Source organism: Solanum lycopersicum, chromosome 1 (genome assembly GCF_036512215.1).
Source record: "Solanum lycopersicum chromosome 1, SLM_r2.1".
Classification (NCBI taxonomy): domain Eukaryota; kingdom Viridiplantae; phylum Streptophyta; class Magnoliopsida; order Solanales; family Solanaceae; genus Solanum; species Solanum lycopersicum.
Genome location: NC_090800.1, coordinates 81,223,862 through 81,243,039, shown reverse-complemented (window position 1 = coordinate 81,243,039; position 19,178 = coordinate 81,223,862). Strand labels below are relative to the sequence as shown.

The 19,178-nt window shown below is 35.4% G+C and overlaps 2 protein-coding genes across 2 annotated transcripts; both read left to right on the top strand.

Annotated features, from left to right (window-relative positions):
- The first annotated feature begins 1,316 nt into the window (after positions 1-1,316).
- LOC101267161 (subtilisin-like protease SBT1.1) lies at positions 1,317-5,114 on the top strand. The gene is made up of 2 exons (XM_004229816.5): positions 1,317-1,659; positions 2,659-5,114. The coding sequence occupies exon 2, from the start codon at positions 2,664-2,666 to the stop codon at positions 4,956-4,958; it is 2,295 nt and encodes a 764-aa protein (XP_004229864.1). The 5' UTR covers positions 1,317-1,659; positions 2,659-2,663; the 3' UTR covers positions 4,959-5,114.
- Positions 5,115-8,427: 3,313 nt separating this feature from the next.
- On the top strand, positions 8,428-19,167 carry PLDb2 (phospholipase PLDb2). Its single transcript, NM_001247179.1, has 10 exons — positions 8,428-9,590; positions 10,279-10,395; positions 11,050-11,244; positions 12,349-12,597; positions 12,694-12,762; positions 13,080-13,227; positions 17,190-17,338; positions 17,498-17,665; positions 17,969-18,166; positions 18,601-19,167. Exons 1-10 carry the CDS (start codon positions 8,490-8,492, stop codon positions 18,892-18,894), a joined length of 2,688 nt encoding a protein of 895 aa, NP_001234108.1. The 5' UTR covers positions 8,428-8,489; the 3' UTR covers positions 18,895-19,167.
- Positions 19,168-19,178: the final 11 nt, after the last annotated feature.

Here is a 19,178-nt window from a genome sequence, read left to right as displayed (position 1 = left end):
GAAAATCAATGGAATATCCTACAAGACAAAAAGTTGATGTGATTTCTGTTCAAGTGAATCCAACTCACTAACAAAAAAATTAAAGAAAGATTAAAAAAAATGACCATGAAGAGAATAAAAATGAAGATGAAGAGATTCAATGGTGTCTTATACGTTGATGAACCATTGTAACTTTATTCTTTAAATTTACGAGAAAATAAATTATTGACGAAATTTGTGAAATGTACATATATACCTTTGGGTCGGTAACAAATGTGATAATAGCTAATTCTTGATATATATATATATATATATATATATATATATATATATATATATATTTATATATATATAGTCTAAATTTATTTTTGCAATACAAACTTTATATGAAGGATTTTAGGATAAACGTGCAACGCAAGTTCTCGGACACTAGTATATATAAAAATGAAATCTTGAAATCAAAGTGCCATTTATTACACAGAGAAGATATTAGTAAAATACAATTCAAGCAACAGAGGTCAACAATAACTATACAGATTTTCAGCCGTATTATTGGCTACAAGTAAGAATACAAGTTATTGGGAGCTGACCAAAACCTAACATTTAATGTTTTTGCCACCACACATGATTGATTATATCTTACATTTTTTGTTGCTCGCAAAACAATCGACAAAGATCGTACTGTACGCATTATTTTTAATTAAAAGTCTTAAATTTGAATCCCTTAAATATAGAATTGTCTTTATTAAAAAGCTACACAAATTTAAATTTAATCAAACTCTAATATAAATACGAGAAAAAAAGGGAAAAGAAACAACACTTAAAAGTCAAACATATAATACAATTACGAAACAGCAATTAGATTTCTACATTTATGAGGGCCGTCACCGAATGTTTTTCCGGCAACTAATCTTTTATCTTTAAGCAAAAATATTATATGTATTAACCCATCTTCAAGATAGGAGTGGAGCCAATATTTTTTAATTAATAAATTAAAAATAACAATTATTTTTTTCTTATTATATACAAAATAGATTTTTCATACCTATCAAATGTTTTTTTTAACGTAATTTAAGAATTTAGCAAAAAATATTATTTTTGGTGTAACTCATAACTACGATGATAGCTCCGATCCTGATTCAAGATAATATCATATCCTAATTTATGTACTATTTCGTTTCAATTTATTTATCTGTTTTTATTTAGAATCTTATTTAAATATATATATGTACAAGAATCTTAAAAGATAATAATATGAACAACATGAAGCTAAGTTAATTTTTTTTTTGGTGGGGTCTAATATTTAATAATTATGTTTAGTATCACCATTTTTAAGTGACCCAAAGAATAAGAAATACAACTTCTTTGAACAATGATTGCACAAAAGTATTTTTATATATAGCACTATAGAAGTTCCTAAAAGCCAGCATTACACTATAGAAGTTCCTAAAAGCCAGCATTATTCCATCATATCTCTATTTCCTCTCAATTGTTTAAGCTGCTTTTCCACCTTTTTTTTTAATTTAAAAAAAAGTTTTCTTTTTAATTTCATTTTTCTTTATTGTTAACTAGCAAAAATAAAGTGCCATAATTTGTCACACTTTTTCCCTTGGCCTATTTAAATTATTCATCAGCCTTTATCATTTCCTCAGTACTTGATCTGAATATCCCAAAACAAAGGTATGTTTTCTCCTTATATTCATATTTACAATACCATGCACATTATAGCATTCTAATATATACGCACGAGTATTAGTAACTGATTCAGAATTTAAAGTTAATCGATTCTGTTTTTTTTTATGTACATGTGTTTTAATCTTTTTCTTAGGTGCATATATAATTAAGCTTATAGTGTCTACTCCAGATTCGCTATGGCACACAACTTAATTAGGTAGAAATTAAATACATGTACCAATTTCCTTTATGGTCTAAATATACGTGATATATAAAATATTTCACGTGTGGTACAAGTTAGTTTTGCTTTAATACCTTCACATTTTCAACCTTAGTTAGATGTAGTGGTTTGTGGTTGAAGTTATTGCTTCACGAGTATGGCTTCAATAAGGGTGGACATAAATATCGAAAAATTAAAAAATCAGATCAAACTAAAATAATTTGGTTCTTCGGTTTTGGATTCCATGATTTGATGTTTGTGTTTTTTTTTTTTTTTTGAGAAGTTCGGTTCTTCGGTTTGACGTAAGGCTCTTGAAACTTAGATGAACGAATTTTTAGTAATTTATTTTTTTAAAGAAAATAAAAAAAAATATACTAGTATAATTTTTTGATATTGTCATTATCTTGTCACTTTTAGAGTGTATTAGTTTTAGCTTTTGCTCACAAGAAGTGACTGCAATTCAAAGTACTCTGTTCATGTAATTAAATCCTACAAGTATGAATGCTTTTGTATTTGTCCGGAGTATTTATTATTTTCGTTGGCTCGTAACTATTGACGAAGCTAGGTGGGGTTCAAAATTAAATAAATATATATGTATATTAACTTGTGATAAGGAAGGGGCCATGTTTACATTAGTGACGTGGGTTCAAACCCCACTATCAATCTTTTGTCCTAAAATTTAGAACTCCGAAACTCCTTCGCCTCGGGTTAACTTTATTATAAACAAAGTGTTGTATGTATGAACTTTTTCTCATAATTTTCTAATTTTTCCCTCTGTTTGGCAGTGAAGATGAGCTTCAGAAACTGCATGTTTTTGTTAGCATGTATAGTTTCAGTGATTTCATCTACTTTAGCTGAACAAGACGTATATGTTGTTCATATGGACAAGACCAAAGTCAGATCATTAGACAGTAATCTTGGGATTTCCAAAAGATGGTATGAAGATGTTATTAGTTCTATATCTGTTAATAGTGAAGAGGAACAAGAAGAAAAGCCTCCTCAGCTTCTCTATGTATATGAAAAATCCATTTCTGGTTTTTCGGCGAAACTCTCCAAGAAACAACTTGAATCACTAAAACAAGTTGATGGATTCCTTACAGCTGTGCCAGATGAAATGTTAAGCCTACACACAACTCATTCACCTCAGTTTCTTGGGCTGAAAAGTGGCAGAGGACTTTGGAGTGGTCCAAATTTGACCTCTGATGTGATCGTTGGGGTTATCGATACTGGAATTTGGCCTGAACATGTAAGTTTCCGTGATTCTGGCATGCCACCGGTGCCTTCTCGTTGGAAAGGCAAATGTGAAGCTGGAACCAAATTTGCGCGATCAAATTGTAATAGGAAGATTATTGGTGCAAGGATTTTTCCCAAAGGATATGAAGCTGCTGCAGGGAAAATCAATGAAAAAGAGGACTACAGATCAGCGCGAGACTCACAAGGCCACGGAACACATACTGCTTCAACAGCAGCTGGAAATCTTGTCAATGGTGCCAACCTTTTCGGTCTGGCTAAAGGCTTGGCTGGTGGTATGAGCTATGGATCAAGAATTGCAGTCTACAAAGCTTGTTTCATGTTAGGTTGCTCAAGCTCTGATGTATTAGCAGCTATTGATCAAGCTGTTATTGATGGGGTGGATGTATTGTCACTTTCTTTAGGAGGCTTGCCAAAGCCATTTTATATTGATAATATAGCGATTGCTGCATTTGGTGCGGTCCAACATGGGGTCTTTGTGTCATGTTCAGCAGGAAATTCAGGGCCTTTGAGTTCAACTGTTGGCAATGCAGCACCTTGGATTATGACTGTTGCTGCAAGCTCGTTGGACCGCAGCTTTCCAACTATTGTAAAGCTTGGAAATGGACATGTTTTTAAAGGGGCTTCATTGTACGTAGGCAAGCCTACAATGCAATTGCCACTTGTTTATGGAAGAACGGCAGGCGGGGAAGGAGCTCAATTTTGCACCAATGAGACACTATCTTCAAGATTAGTCAAAGGCAAGATTGTTGTCTGTGAGAAAGGAATCAATGGCAGAGCTGAAAAGGGAGAGCAAGTGAAGTTAGCTGGTGGGGCTGGAATGATTATGGTAAATAGAGTTGAAGAGGGCGATGAACTTTATGCCGATGCTCATGTCCTGCCTGCCACATCCTTGGGAGCTTCAGCTGGCATTGCTATCAAGAAGTACATTAACTTGACAAAAACAGCCACAGCTTCAATCAAATTCGAGGGAACAGTTTATGGCAATCGCGCACCAGTAGTGGCTGCCTTTTCCTCTAGAGGACCTAGTGCAGCTGGACCGGATATTATCAAGCCGGATGTTACTGCTCCAGGTGTGGACATATTAGCTGCCTGGCCTCCAAATATCAGCCCATCAATGCTAAAGAGCGATAAGAGAAGCGTGCAATTCAACATTCTTTCTGGCACTTCCATGTCTTGCCCTCATGTCAGTGGACTAGCTGCATTGCTTAAATCAGTCCATAGAGATTGGTCACCAGCAGCAATCAAGTCAGCACTAATGACAACTGCTTATACCCTTGACAAAAAAAGAACTCCAATTGCAGATGCTGTTTCCGAAACTTCACTATCAGCTACACCATTCGTCTTTGGCTCAGGACATGTTGATCCTGAAAGAGCTTCTGATCCAGGCCTTATCTACGATATCTCAACCGAAGATTACCTACATTATATCTGTAGCCTAAACTACAACTCTTCCCAAATAGCCCTTTTGTTGAGAGAAAATTATACTTGTCCTAGTCATTCATTTCAATCACTTGGTAATCTCAACTACCCTTCTTTCTCTGTACTTTTCGACAGCAACAACCAACATCTGATCCAGACATTTAAAAGAACTGTGACAAATGTTGGGACCCCTAGGAGTACTTACATTGTACAAGTGAAGACACCTTATGGAGTATCAGTCACTGTGAAGCCAAAAATTCTGAAATTTCATAAAAAGGGACAGAAACTGAGATACAAAGTGAGGTTTGTTACAAAGGGAAAAAGGAGTCCTGCTGATTCAACATTTGGTTCACTGACGTGGATTTCAAGAACACATATAGTTAGAAGTCCCATTGCTGTCACTTGGCAGTAACTCAAAGTAGGGAAAATTTGATCCAATTCTTGAAACTGTCAATGTATTCTTCTGAATAAACTAACTATAGTATAATCAAATACTGTATTGCAGTTTTCAAAGAAAAAGAAAAAAATTTGACCTTATTGGCCAAAGAAGGAGCCTAACACACTGAAACATTCAAGCCATTTTCATTTCTTCTATTTGAGACATTTGAAGTATTCCACTATAAGCTTTTTTTCTTCATAAAATGACACAATTTTGCCTTGTGTAGACATTTGGTTAGTGATACAAATGAAACTTGTTATCCTTCATATTTTTCCAACCATATTTATCGACACTACTATTAGTTATTCACCATAATTATCAACAATCGCCGTTAATTAGTCATCATTATCGACAATCAAAAATCGTCAATAACGACTATATAAAATTATTTCTCTAATATTTTGTTGATAATATTAGATTGATTAGTATTTTATTTTATTTGAATTTATATTTAAAATTTTAATATTCAGAGGAGAAAATGAACTAAAAAATGAATGTTATTAATTAGTTATTCTTCAAAGTATATTACTTCTGAATAATCATATATATATATTTATTTGTATTCAAACATTTTAATCATTACAAAGAAAATGCAAGCTTAATACACTTCAATTTGGCTTTTACAACTTATTATATTGACCGTTGATTAGCCTAAAATAAAGAAAAGCCCACATATTCATAAAGTAACGTTACCATTACATCACTTAGTTCATTTAAAAAAAAATTTAGAACCAAAAGTAAGAGCTAAAAGTCTAAAATTGGTTGAACTCATCAGCTGTTTGATAATCTAACTTGTTTATTGAATTTAAGATGAATTAAATATTTTAACACTCAAATTAAAAACTTAAAATACAATAATCAAATAAGTTAAAGTGGTTTACCAGATTCTTGAACAAATGACGCCATCACAAGACAAATCAAAAGATCTTATACTGTGGCAAAATTAAACTCAACAAAAATATGCCCATACTTTGATTTTTAATTAGCATAATTATGCTATTTAATTTGAGTTTAGTTGTTTTTTAATTTTAAGTGTGCACGAAATAGATATTTAAACACAATAAAATCAAAGAAATAGACGTACAGTTCTACATGACATATACACATAACATCACGTAGGAAATGTATACCTATTTATCTCCTTAGTCCCTTTTTACTTGTCATGTTTTGAGTTGACACACGTATTAAAAGAATAATGATTGATATAGTGAGTTTATCATTTTGTCCTTATTCATTGATTAGTCCCGAATATATTTAGTCACTAATCACATTAACTCAATGTTAATTAACTGAGATATAGAGTGTATTTGATATGAAGAAAAATGTTTTGCTGTTAAACAAATAGATTTTTGAGTTATTTTCTCATGTTTGGTGTATAATTTTTCAATTTTTTTAATGAAAAAATTTATTATTTTTGGGTGGAGATTGGAAGTGAAAAAATAAAAATTTAAAATTTAAAATATTTTTAAAAATAAGCTCAAAATTTATTTTGGGAGGGGTGAGGGGTAGAGGTGAAAAAAATGAAATTTTGAAATTGAAAAGGAGGGGAGTGGGGGCTGGTAATGGGATCACGGGTAGGAATGAGGTGAAAAAATAAAAATTTGAAATAAAAAATATTTTTTAAAAATAACTTAATTTTTTGAGAGGGTAATGACTGGTCGGGGTGGGGGTGAAAAATAATAACTTATAATTGAAATATTTTTTTAAAAAACTTAATTTGTTTGGAGGGGTGGGGGGGGGGGAGGGTAGGGACATAGTGAAAAAATAAAAATTTGAAATTTGAAATATTTTTTAAAATAAGTTTTAAATTTATTTTTTAAACAAAATAATGTAATTTAAAGTTGGAGAAAAATTGAAGAAATCAGTTTCTTAATTTAAAGGAAATTGAATTGATTTGAAAAATATTTTTCAAAATTTTTAATTCAACCAAATATGAGAAAATTAAAAAACATATTCCAAAAAATATTTTGCTTTATACCAAACACACCCATAATATAAAAAAAATATTATTCTTTCTTGATTTGTTAAAAAAAACTAAAGTAAAAGAAAATATCAAAATTAAAAAATATTCGATAAATAAATAATATAATAAAAAAAGGATGTATTCCACTACGTACAAATTCACGTGTTTATATAGCACATCTATAATTAGACAATTTTTAGATATATATATTAATTGATGTCAAATTAAATGACATTAATTATGCTTTTTTAGTGTTAATATTTGTAATTTGTTGTAGTTTATTTGTATGAAACTGCCAGCAATGACGCTGTTAAAGTGCAAAGTAGCAGAAAAAGTCTCTCACCGTCAAAGAACCCTTCGGTCTCTGTCAAGATAACGGCACCCACCCTGAATCCCTGTCATTCTTCAATCTCTCCGAAACACCTTAAACGCGTCACCTACACGCACTAATTCGCCATTTTTGTGGCACAAAGTTCAATTGCTGTCATTTCTGGGAATCTTCTCCTTTCTCACATGATCCTGTTATTCTGTGTGATCTTTTTCTTTTAAGTAATTAGTCAAAAGGTACTATCTTTTCTTCATCTTTTGCGTTTCATTGCTGAATTACCTTCTATTTTTCTTTCACATTATGAATATATTTCAAGATTCAACGACCCCATAAAATCGATTTCTTAACATGAGCAATTTTATGTATTTTGTTTAGAACATCTATCTTTGGCAATCCCCTCTTCCAAAAGAGGCAAGGAAGTTTGTTTAAGCTTGTTTTATGTAATGGTGTGTTGAATTTGGGTAAAATTCCGGATCTTGGATAGACCTTCTTGTTTCTTCATTTATTGGTTTGGTTTGATCAGTTTGTATGTTAGTGTACACCAAAGAACGAGACTAGTGCAACCTGGTAGTGTGTACTGATGGACAATTATAACAATTATTCACATTCATACCCATATAACACTGGTTATGGCTACCCTCCACCACCTTCAAATCAACCATACCCCCCTCCTAGCTCTGGTGCATATCCTCCACTAGGTTCTGGTGCATATCCCCCACCAGGTTCTGGTGCATATCCTCCGCAAGGTTCTGGTGCATATCCATATCCACATCAATCCCCTCAATATCCTCCCCCTTACAACACTCAACATTCTGGTCATTATAACTATCATCCCTATCCACCAGGTCCATCAGCTCCATCAGCACCTCCAGCGCCCACTCTCCATCACTCCAGCTCTTTCGAGTATGGTTACCCTTCGGCATCACCTGGTGCCTCTCCTCCCTATCCAGCCCATGCATATCCACCTCCCCCAACATCTACTGTGCCTACTTCTGAACATCAAGGCAGTTACCATTATGCTTCACCTCAGCATTATCAACATTCCTGGCCAGAAAGGCCTTTGGAGAGCCAACCATCCAAAGTTCATGACTCTCTCCATCGCCAGGATAGTGTTTCATCTATTAGTAGTTCTGGGGCAGGCTATGATTATGGTAAAGATGACTCCTCCACTCGCCCTTCAGCTTATCCACCAATACATGATCTTGTTGCAAATATGAGTTTGTCTGAAAATCACCCTTCACATGCTTCTCCTCCTGCCCCTGCATCAGCATCAGTTCCTAGTTCCCCTGCAACTTATCACGCGGGCCCGAACCCTGTTCCCGCAAACTACAATGCTCAAGGGAATATTTATGGACACCCTAATTCATCCTTTTCAAGATGGGAAGCTGAGTCAGCAAAACCAACCTATCCAACTTCATGTGCTGAACCACAGAATACTCAAGCTATGCAGGTTGTGCCATTCATGCCTTCCAAAAGCTCTTTGAAAGTTTTGCTCTTACATGGAAATCTGGAAATTTGGGTATACGAAGCAAAAAATCTCCCAAACATGGACATGTTCCACAAAACCATTGGGGATATGTTTGGCCAAATGAGTAATAAGATCACAAGTGATCCGTACGTCTCAATTAATATAGCGGATGCAACGATTGGCCGGACTTATGTCATAAACAATAACGAAAATCCCGTGTGGATGCAACATTTTAATGTCCCTGTTGCACACTATGCAGCGGAAGTACAATTTCTTGTCAAGGACGATGATATAGTAGGTTCTCAGCTTATGGGGACAGTGGCTGTCCCTCTAGAACAGATATATGGAGGGGGTAAAGTAGAGGGGTTCTTTCCGATCCTGAACAGTAGTGGAAGACCTTGCAAGGCTGGAGCAGTTTTGAGGATATCAGTCCAATATTATCCAATGGATAAATTAAGTTTTTACCATCATGGAGTTGGTGCTGGTCCTGAGTATTATGGGGTTCCTGGAACTTATTTTCCACTGCGGATGGGTGGAACAGTTACTCTGTATCAAGATGCTCATGTGCCTGATGGATGCCTTCCAAATGTGATGCTTGACTATGGAATGCAATATGTACATGGGAAGTGTTGGCGTGACATCTTTGACGCCATACGCCAAGCCCGACGGTTGATCTACATTACAGGTTGGTCAGTATGGCACAAAGTCAAACTTGTTCGAGATGATGCTTCTGCTGAAGGTTGCACTCTCGGGGATCTTTTAAAGTTAAAGTCACAAGAAGGTGTTAGAGTGCTGCTTCTAATATGGGATGACCCTACATCAAGAAGCATCCTTGGCTATAAAACGGTAAATGATAACATAATTATATTGAACTTCTGACTTTCTTATGTGCATAAAATTAATACTCAAGCACCATCTGAATATTAGATTGAATTTCAGTGTCTTAAGTTGTTATCAACAACATGCCTCAGATATAGGTTTGTTTATATTCCTTTTCCAAACAATCATTTAAAATGTCCGGAGAAAAGATAATGTGAAATCGTACATGTATCCTATGCACACATCATCTGCTTATATGCTGTTAGTTACTCAACAACCCTTCTACTCAGAATTTTAACTATTAATCTGTTAAAATACCATTATATACATTCATAGACAATTTATTAATAAAGTAAATTAGAAGCCTCTTTAAGTTAATGTTTCGTGACTGCCAAGTCAAATTACCATCAAGGGCAAGTTTATCTTTTTTCAGCATGAAAAATAGTGCATCAACTAAGACAACTGGAAAGAATCCATGTCCTGGATGTGCAAGGTAGATTTTGGTTCTGTTATACTTGCAGCCTATTCATATCTTGATATTTATTTATTTCAGTAAGATTATTTGATGACGGACTTCTATTTTAGCATTTTTAAGCAATGCTAATAGGTGTTGGCACTCTAACCAATTTCTGTTTTTATCTTCTTGTTATTTTCTCTAGATTGTCCCCAAAGGCGTCATTAATTGTAGTTTTAAATGCTTAACTTTGAGCTGCAGGATGGTGTTATGGCAACCCATGATGAAGAGACTCGCAGTTTTTTCAAGCATTCTTCCGTGAAAGTGCTGCTTTGTCCTCGAGTAGCAGGGAAGCGCCACAGTTGGGTCAAGCAGAGGGTAAGTTAGATTTTGACATTTCTTTCAATGATTCTTTCTGTGGTAAGTCATTTGAGACCAGTTATCAAAAAGATTTACTTGAGATCAGTAGCCCTGCAGGAATTCTAGTTTAGAATCATTGCCATTGAGCATCATTCACTGTTCTAATACATCTAGAAATGTATACTTGCATATTTGTTTTTATATTAGCTTCCTTGTTCAGTGGATGAATAACTTCCTTTTTCCATACGGTTTTTATTGAGCTTATAGTTTCTCCTAGTATTAATCCCATATTGTCTTTTGAATGCGAGGACCAATCATCTAAGTAAGAATCCCCCCCTCCCCCCATAGTAAAGCTTGTTTGAACAATAAATCTCGTTTGACTGCATTTCATTTCTTCCTTCCCTCTATGTTTCTTTGCTGACATTTTCTGGTACCGATCACTGAAGGTGTGCCCTGAGTCCCTTATCATGTGGATAGAATAATTTCGTTTGATATTATTTTTGTATGGCATGCATCTTCTCAGTATATTTTAAGAGTTGAAAACTTTTGATCGTTACCACTAAGGTACATTTGATGATGTCTGATGCTGTTATATTGCTGGACTACTTCAATTAAGTTAATTATCTTAAATACTCTCCATTAGCCCAATCTCTTGTGAGTTTTGGTGTGCAGGAAGTTGGAGTAATTTATACACATCATCAGAAAACTGTGATAATAGATGCTGATGCCGGCAACAATCGAAGAAAAATCGTAGCATTTGTTGGAGGACTTGACTTGTGTGATGGGAGATATGATACTCCGGAGCATCCTTTATTTCGAACATTAAAGACAGTGCACTCTGAGGACTATCATAACCCTACTTATGCCGTAACTTATCATCCTTAATATCCTTTTGTTTGATTTCAGAGACATTAATTGCCGTTGTTAATTTTCTGATTTCCACTGCATATTCTAGTTATATGAACAAGTATGACAATCTTCGCAATGAGTTTTTCTTGGTTACTTGCAAGTTCTAACTATATAGGATTTGTCAGTAATACAGACAGTACAAAACTTGGTTATTTTTTAATTCTTTAGGATTCTCTTACCCCAAGGTATCAGTACCTTCAATATCTTTGAGCTTGGCCAACCCTAGCTAACGTAGAAATAATGGGTATACATATCAACAATAGTTGGAGTTTTTTTTTGTCTGTGAAACTGAAGCAGTTTAGGTTTTCAATTAGTGAATCTCGTCTTCTTTAAAAACTTATTTAGTGTAAGAACTGTTATATATTATGATAATGACCAGACATCAGGTTATTGCCATTTGTGGTTCCTGTACCAAACCATCTAGTTGAAAATCTCTTCCTGATATCGAAATGAAAATCATTGTTCCCCTGTTTTGATGTCCCTGTTCAACAAGTTAAAGGAGAACCATTTATTTCACTGGAGTAATTTAAGATCTGACACTTCGTCCTTATTTCCAAATAATATTAGAAATACATTTTCGACTACTATCTTACTGACCATGTCTGGTTAAAGTACGGTCTAGCATTTTAGAAAAATGAAGACTGATTTAGACCAATACTGTTAAATGCTTATACCATTTTCAACCTTTGGATCAGATTAAAAATTTTGGTCAAGCGAAGAGAATGAGACTTATCTTTCTACATCTTCCTCTGTTGACATTCAGTTCTTGCATTAGTACTTATCTTTAGTCTATATAATTCAACTTTGCACCAGGAGAAGATTTTACATACTGATCAGTAGTGAACTGCATCAACTTAATTTGTTTTACTAAACTTTACAATCACAATTATTAAGTTGAACATGCATCTTCTGATGAAAACTTCTGTCTTATTACTTACCTTTCATTGTGTTTTTTCTTTTTTGATATATTTCTTGGATGAAGAGGTTGGCTTCTCATCAATTACCTTTCCCCCCTCAAGTTACATGTTTGCTTAGATAGTAATCCATACCTGTACTTAACAGGGGAGTACAGCTGGTTGTCCAAGAGAACCATGGCATGACTTGCACTCTAAAATTGATGGTCCAGCAGCATATGATGTTCTCACAAACTTTGAGGAACGCTGGTTGAAGGCTTCAAAGCCTCATGGCATTAGAAAGTTGAAGACATCATTTGAGGATGATTTGCTTCGAATTGAAAGAATGCCTGAAATTGTCGGTATCTCTGATGCTCCATCTGTGAGCAGTGATGACCCTAACGGTTGGCATGTACAGGTTGAGTGATTAACTTAATATCAACATCTTAGAAGTTTAATTTGTGTGTTGTCTTTGATCTTAGAGTCATATATTCTTTTTTCAACCATTAAGCAGATATTTCGTTCAATTGACTCGAACTCGGTCAAAGGCTTTCCAAAGGATCCTAAAGAAGCTACAATGAAGGTGAGAATGATAGATGGACGGATTGTTTGTGTGCACCAAAACATATTCTCCTTCTATACCAATTTATGAGATGCATTTTCCTTTTTAGTCTATCCAACAAAAATGATACCATTCTATATTAAAACAATTTAACTTGAAACCTCCATTTTTTCCCTTAATGAGGTAATTTGTACCCACACAAATATTTATGGCTTGTTTTAGACCACAAGTTCCAAAAGTATCGGTGCATAGTCAAAGTGCATTGTATAAGATGGGATGGAGGGAGTACTTATTTACTAATTTAAAGTAAACTCGTTTTTCCCCATCTTTTTTTGCAGAACTTGGTGTGTGGTAAAAATGTACTTATTGACATGAGCATACACACAGCATATGTGAAGGCTATCCGTGCTGCTCAACACTTCGTTTACATCGAAAATCAATATTTCATTGGTTCTTCATACAACTGGAGTCAACATAAAGATGTTGGTGAGAAGCTGTTTTTATGCTGTGTATAAATATTTGCCAATTTCTGAATACATCGAACAAGCAAATCCATCATTGTCATTTGCTTCTTATTATAGAATAGCCATCGGAGTATATTTAAAAATATATTATTCATGCTCAGTGGAGGCAAAAACATTAGGTCAATTCTTCTCATATGTCCAACCCTTGGTTGGCAAAGTTTGTCGGTGCCTGTGCTAGTGGGAAGTAGCAGGCACCCGATAGAATAGTTGAGCTACGCTCAAGCTGGCCTGGACACCACCGTCATCATGAAAAGAAAAAAAATACTATTCGTGGCCTATGTGCATCTCTGAGTAGACACTACTACTTTGCCGCAATAACTTTTATGGTACCTTTACATCCTTGTTACCCACTAATGGATCCAATGTCAAGCTCATTCCTGAGTTTCAAGTCCAATCAACTGCATATGCAGAGGATTCTTTGGGAGGGCAGCTCACTATGTGGGAGACATGGCTCTTTGGCACAGCACAAGGATAGTGAAGGTACTAGCTGGAGATATAAGTGTTTTGGCACCAAATAATGGCTGGGTTTGTGCATAGGTTCTGCAAGTTTTTGTCTGTTTTTTTTTTTAAAACTGGTAACCTTACTCCTATATATCCACAGGCATACTACAACCAAAAGTGAGTTTCCCTTCAAAAGTATTACAATTTATCAAGGCTCAAAACTATATCTGTTGCCTACAAACAATCTAGAATATCAAAGATGTTTCTGTTTGAGTTAATTAACTATGTTTACACCAAAAGTAAATAGAACTAAACACTTCAGAAGTTTTTGTGTAATGTTGCCGGCACACAAGTATGGATAGTAAATTCTGATGCATCTAACTGTTTATATTTGCTAGTTCTCTCTTTTTCATAGTTGATTTAGGTCCACTAAAGATTACCTGTTGAGACACCTGCATGAATCACGTAAATAGCTTATGTCCTTGAGTTTTGACATAACCAGCTTTATGTTATGGCTAATATATCATCATCTTTCTAATCCTTTTGTATGCTTGTCTTCTTTATCATGTCGGGCTGAGAAGGGTTGGAAATGACGAAAATTTTCTTGTACTTGCGAGATTAGATCAGATTGATTAACATATTAAATAGAATTTCAGGCTTCCCCTTACCTAACTGAAAATCACACACAAGGATATAACTTAGCATTTGAGACTCAAACCAAAGCATTTGTGTGGTGCATTGGGTGATGCCACAAATTATTGGAGGTGTCATTTAATGATGGCAGACTCAAAAAATGAATAGAAGATGGAAACAGATATGCAAAACGACTATTAGGTCAGAGAGGAAATAAGAGATGCTTTGAAGATCAAAAACATAATTTTCCCCCTAAAGAATATAGATGCCTACAGATTCCATACTTTTGGTTGTAGGAGTTATATGATAGATAATATGTCTCATTATTTTGATTTTCTAGACTTTGAGGGTGTGTAATTGTAACGAGCAATGTTTTAACTCCTTTTTGGAGTACCTTCTTGGTACTTTATTAGGGAAATTTATCCTGCTTATTGTTATTTTACCAATACACCTACACCCAAGAGGGGGTAAATTGTGTCTTGCCCAATTTTCGCGGTTAAACGTAAGTAAACTAGACACAAACAGAATGTGAAGTGCGGAAATTAAAGTGCGCAAGTAGTTCTATGTGGAGAACTTCTTACTCAAGGGAGTAATGAAACACGACCTACACTTGTTGAATTTACCTCAAAACATCATTGACTTCAGGAGGAGCAGTTTTAGGTTACAATTCTATAATCAAAGGGACTATAAACTCTAGTACCTTTTTTTTAAACTGGTAACTTTTTGTATTCCTCAGCATTAAGGTATGTTGGCCACCTCCAAAAGATGATTACAAGAAAAGAAAAATATATAAATACTTACAAAGATCCTATGAAGTCCACTAATTGGATCTCATCCTCTATATCCTGTTTTACACCAAAAGCCTAGAGTAGTAATTACTTTCCATTTGATCTTCTATATTGTACACTCCTTCCCTTAAAAAATTCTTTGATTCCTTTCCACCAAATACATGCTGGAACTGTTCTCCACCATCTCTTCTGACTTCTACTGCCTCCCCTTTTGATCCAACAACTTAGGAGGTTAGAAGTGTGTTCTGGCATAGTCCAGTATCCATTGACTGTGTTAGTAAACAGAACCCACACCTGAGCAGTAACCTTACAATGCATTACTGGGTGCTTGTTAGTCTCCAGAGCCTCTTTACAAAGGAGGCATCTAGATCCTAAGTTGATGCCTCTCTTCCTGCACTTTCTCTAAGTCCCCAATTGGACAGTCTGTTCACAGAAAACATCCCATATTTGTGATGTCTCCATGCTTATTTGTCTGGCTCTAGAGTAGTACCAAGGAATCCACTGATCAAAGCTCAAGAACTTCACCACTCAATCAATCTCCCAGTCATTAATCAACCTTTGGAATACTAGGTTCCGACCATATCTCCTCTGATTTGCCATCAGGGTTTGTGCATATTGGGAGAAGACCAGGAACAGGTCCCTTAGAATCCCATTGCCACACCCGTCATCTGTTCAGAACTTAGTTTATCTCCTCTGCTCACAATAATCTTTGAGTTGCTTTTTAGAGCCACCCACAAATTTCTGATGGTCCTCTACAATCAACCCAATTGTAGCAATCCCTTTCAATACTATACTCCTAGTCTACTCTAGAAACCAAATGAACTTCACAATTGATCATCTACAATAATACTTCTGAAAAGAAAAATAGGTTACAATTTAGAACCAAACACTCGAGCCTAACCAACTCAAGAACTAAACAACTTATTCTTCTGGAACAGGTTCTTTTGTTGAGTAGCTTGAATCAACACCTTCTTGCAATGACTGCTATTTATCAAGAGCAATAATCATATTTTTAAGAAATAGAACTAGCCTCCAATGACAACAATATGGTGCTTTATGTAGGAGTGAGGTTGGTCAAATTCTTTTGCACTTTATTCTCCAAAACCATAAGTATTTTGGTTAAGGAATCCAATCCTACTTGGACTTGGTTGCCTCATTTTCTTTGACCTCCACATGTTTTCTCCTGTTTCTTAATTTCCTTCCTTTTGTCCAATTGTATCAATATATTCTTGTTTTTCACGAATTCCTTGATGCAACATGTGTAGCCCATGAACCTAATTCTTCAAAGAATCCAACTTGCAGTAGGAATTAGCTTTGCAGCTTCTGATCAGCAGTCATCTAAAAACATGGTTCTTACGATATCTACGTAGCATTCCTGGAATCCAGTTGACAACATAACCAATAGCTCACTCCAAGAGACCTGGTTCTTTTCTAGCTGTTTGTTTATTTATCAAAACCAATTTATTACTCCCTCTAACATACTTTCCTGTTTACTCAGCTCTTAAAAGAATGACACATTTCCTAATTTGACACATATTTAATGGCACTATCAACATTTTACCCATATTCGGTCCCACTTATTTGGCAAAAAGTCCAAAAAAGATGTACTCTTCTATTAAAAATTTCATTTATTTTAAGGGTAGTTTTGGAATATCGCAAAGTCTGCCCATATTTCTTAAACTCCATGTCCAGTCAGACAACACCACATAATTGGTACGAAAGGAGTAGCATTTTGTGCATAATCCTAAAAGACAGGGAAGTGAATATTTTCTGGAGAGACAACTCAGAAGTTATTACAGTAATGAAAGTAACAGGGTAAGAGGCATATTCCTTTATTTTGTGTGTGCGTGTGTTGGGTTTTTTTTTTTGGGGGGGGGGGGAGGGGGGGGGGGTTGCAGTGTCAAGAGGGTAAGAGGCCTTGCATCACGTGAACTAAGCGTGGTGTTTAAGTGGAGAAGCGCTGAGTCTGCCTGCTAACAGTTTTACATATCATGGAAAGAATATAGTTATCTTCTGGTAGTCAGCAATTCCAATATTTGAATTACCTGTGTGCTGCCTGCAGGTGCAAATAATCTGATTCCCATGGAAATTGCACTTAAAATAGCTGAAAAGATAAGAGCGCATGAGAGGTTTGCAGCATACATTGTCCTCCCAATGTGGCCAGAGGGTAATCCAACTGGTGCTGCTACACAGAGAATACTATATTGGCAGGTAAAGCTACTTAAAGTTTAAACTGCTTGAGTTGATGGTGAGAAAATCGTGCCATACTAAGGATGCTAGCATATGCATTCAGTTAATCGAACAATCAACTGCTCTCAGATTATTACAAGTTGTGTTAGTGAAACCCCGTGTCTCTATGTTGGTTTGCAGAACAAGACAATGCAAATGATGTATGAGACTATTTACAAGGCTTTAGAGGAGGTTGGGCTTGAGAATTCATGCTCTCCGGAAGATTATTTGAACTTCTACTGTCTTGGTAACCGCGAGGCTGGTAAAGTTGAGGGAAATGAGAGTCCTAGCGCAGCAAACACTCCTCAGGTACTTGCCTATTATCCTAAATAAATAATCTGAAAAATTCTAATTATGTCGTGACAGTTTGTATACTTACCTACTTGTTGAAGATTCTCTTTATTTTCATTTTATTCAAATTCTCTTTTTTTTTTCTAATTGGCCGTCGCAAGATGTTTTTTTTTTTTGAAGTACAGACTTCAAGTTTTAAAACACAAATTACTAGCTCTCTGGCAAGTTTCCTCCTGTGTTCTAAAACTGTGCCCTCGACCTGTCTTGCTCTGCATACTATTGATCAGTGTCAGAGTTAATGATTTGAATATGTTGTTGCAGGCGTTCAGCCAAAAATCCCGTAGATTCATGATTTATGTTCATTCAAAAGGCATGATTGTGGATGATGAGTATGTGATATTGGGATCTGCAAACATCAACCAGCGCTCTCTGGAGGGCACTAGAGACACCGAGATCGCGATGGGAGCATATCAACCTCATCATACATGGGCAAGAAAACAGTCAACACCCTATGGACAGGTGATTAGCAAATTCAGTATTTGTGCTAAAATAATTTGGTTACATTTATCAATCCATGAAAAACATTACTTAAACATCATATGATACTTTTTTGATGTGTGTGCTAAGCTGATATTGTAGATAGAAATGAACCAAAGTATGCACTCTGAGAAAGAAAGAGGAATTGCTACAGTTATCGCTTATGTGCCTTAGTATCAATCACTCAATTACTAGTTTCAATCAATCAATCAATCAATTCCTTGAGCCTTTTAAGTTGTCTGTATCTATTCACCACAATCAATTCCTTGAGCCTTTGTATAATCAGAAGATTTAAGGACAAACAACTCTTTAAGCTCCTTTCTCTATGACCAACCCTAGGTTAAAGCTAAAAGAGTTTGTATGTGTGTGTGCATCTGATCCGCTTGCCGTTGTCTGTGCAAATTTATCTTCTGCAGATTCATGGATATAGAATGTCTCTGTGGGCGGAGCATCTCGGAGTTGTTGAGGACTGCTTCAGACAGCCGGAGTCATTAGAATGTGTAAGACGGGTTAGGTCCATGGGTGAATATAACTGGAAGCAATTCGCATCTGATGAAGTAACAGAAATGAGAGGGCACCTCTTAAAATACCCCGTTGAAGTTGATCGCAAAGGCAAGGTGAAGAATCTTACGGGATGTGCAAATTTCCCAGATGTTGGTGGAAACATAATAGGATCATTCCTGGCAATTCAAGAAAATCTTACCATTTGATTTCCCTTTTTTTTTCTCTCTCTCTTTACATCACCCGTTCAGATTTTTGAACCCAGAAAAAGCTAATACATCCCTGATTGCAATACAGTTAACAATTAGGCAGAGGAAGATGGTGATCCCGTTGAGTATAGTACAAGTTGTACAGTTCACATTTTTTTAATCTTCAGATGATTTTGAGAATCTGTACTAGCTATAACTACAATTTGTGAATTTTGGTCATGGATTGAACTATTAATCGGAGGAAATAAAAGATCTGAGGAATTTTCAAAGCAACAGTTATCATG